General features: G+C 38.7%; 1 protein-coding gene across 1 annotated transcript; it reads right to left on the reverse strand.

The window, feature by feature from the left end:
• Window positions 1-221: 221 nt before the first annotated feature.
• LOC110017404 (MAGUK p55 subfamily member 4-like) lies at window positions 222-1,076 on the reverse strand. The gene is made up of 3 exons (XM_020713164.3): window positions 947-1,076; window positions 730-864; window positions 222-413 (listed from the first exon to the last, which is right to left on the reverse strand). Exons 1-3 carry the CDS (start codon window positions 971-973, stop codon window positions 222-224), a joined length of 354 nt encoding a protein of 117 aa, XP_020568823.2. The 5' UTR covers window positions 974-1,076.
• Window positions 1,077-1,314: the final 238 nt, after the last annotated feature.

A 1,314-nucleotide genomic window follows, 5' to 3' on the forward strand; every position in this document is an offset into this window, starting at 1 on the left:
AAAAAGTGAGATGACACACAACGCTTGCGAATTTCTTTTTGGCGATGCCAGTGGCAGTCATATCACGCTAAGTCGCACTCAAAGTAGTCAGCAAAATCAAAGATAGGACAAAAGCGAGATTAGACACAACGCACGCGAAAAAAAGTGTTTTGCAAACGCAAAAAACGTTTTTGAAAGCAAAAAAAACAATTTTTGAGCAAAAAACGTAGAAAGTTTTGTGTTCAACTTAGAAAGTTTTGTGTGCAACGTGGTGGCAGAAATATCACTCCATAGTTTTGAGCCTGATGGATGACGGAGCAGAGCTTCATGCAGGCGTCCTGGAGGCCGTCGTTCACCAGAATACTGTCAAAAAACTGTTTGTATTTAGCCTCAATCAGCCGAGAAACTTCCTCCAACTCCACAAAGTCTTCCTCCTGCAGGGGAAGAAGAGCGGGACGTCACTGTCCTGTCATAGTACCAACAGTCTGCTCTTTGATTTGTACATTTATTTGGATGAAGTTTATTACATAAAATAAGAAATAATCACATTCTATCAAGGAGTGTTTCTTCTATGATAAAATACCATAAATAAATAAACTGAAGGAATTAAGAAACATACAAGAAACTAAATTAAAAAAAATCAAAATAAATGAGAGAATTTACATAAAATCTCCTAGATTTTATGTCTAGTAGAATTCATGAGTTCTGTCTGTTCTGTTGGTTCTAAGTGTTTTTAAATGCTGCACTCACAGTGAAAGCTCTGTTGACCGTGTCATTAACCATGATGGTGGCGTTTCTGCGGGTTTGTCTCAGTCTCTCTGGGCTCGGGGGTTTAATGAAGATCACAAACGGCTTCAGCTTCCTTGTTCGTAAAAGTGGAATACTCTGAAAACAAAACAAAAAAATGAACATCAAGCAAAAAATGTATAGCAGTACAAGAGTCGACTGGTTCTGCAACTGAACATACATGAGACTCAGCATCAACTATGCACATCCTTCCATGTTTGAGGACTTCATCAATACTATCAAAGCTGGTTCCATAGAGGTGGCCTTTATTCTCTCCATATTCCACAAACCTGAGTGTTGAATCATTTCAGAAGTTAAGATGATACCATTGGAAAAATGAATAAAGAATTCCTTCTTAATTGAATCGAACAGGACCCGTTATTGCAGACCATATACCCAGCAGCTTGGTCACGTCAAAACGAAACTTAACTCAGCAAAGATAGGAAAAAAGTGAGATGACACACAACGCTTGCGAATTTCTTTTTGGCGATGTCAGTGGCAGTCATGTTACGCTAAGTCGCGCTCAAAGTAGTCAGCAAAATCAAAGAT

The sequence above is a fragment of the Oryzias latipes genome, chromosome 21 (assembly GCF_053564925.1).
Source record: "Oryzias latipes strain Hd-rR chromosome 21, Olatipes_Hd-rR_3.1".
NCBI classification, from domain to species: Eukaryota; Metazoa; Chordata; class Actinopteri; order Beloniformes; family Adrianichthyidae; genus Oryzias; species Oryzias latipes.

What these genes read in the sequence shown, in the direction of transcription:
- LOC110017404 (XM_020713164.3), bottom strand. Translation starts at nt 973, where the DNA reads ATGTGCATAGTTGATGCTGAGTCTCAT. An exon ending in TAGTTGATGCTGAGTCTCAT is followed by an intron (nt 865 to 946) that starts GTATGTTCAGTT and finishes TTTTGTTTTCAG; the next exon opens with AGTATTCCACTTTTACGAAC. An exon ending in CGGTCAACAGAGCTTTCACT is followed by an intron (nt 414 to 729) that starts GTGAGTGCAGCA and finishes CTTCCCCTGCAG; the next exon opens with GAGGAAGACTTTGTGGAGTT.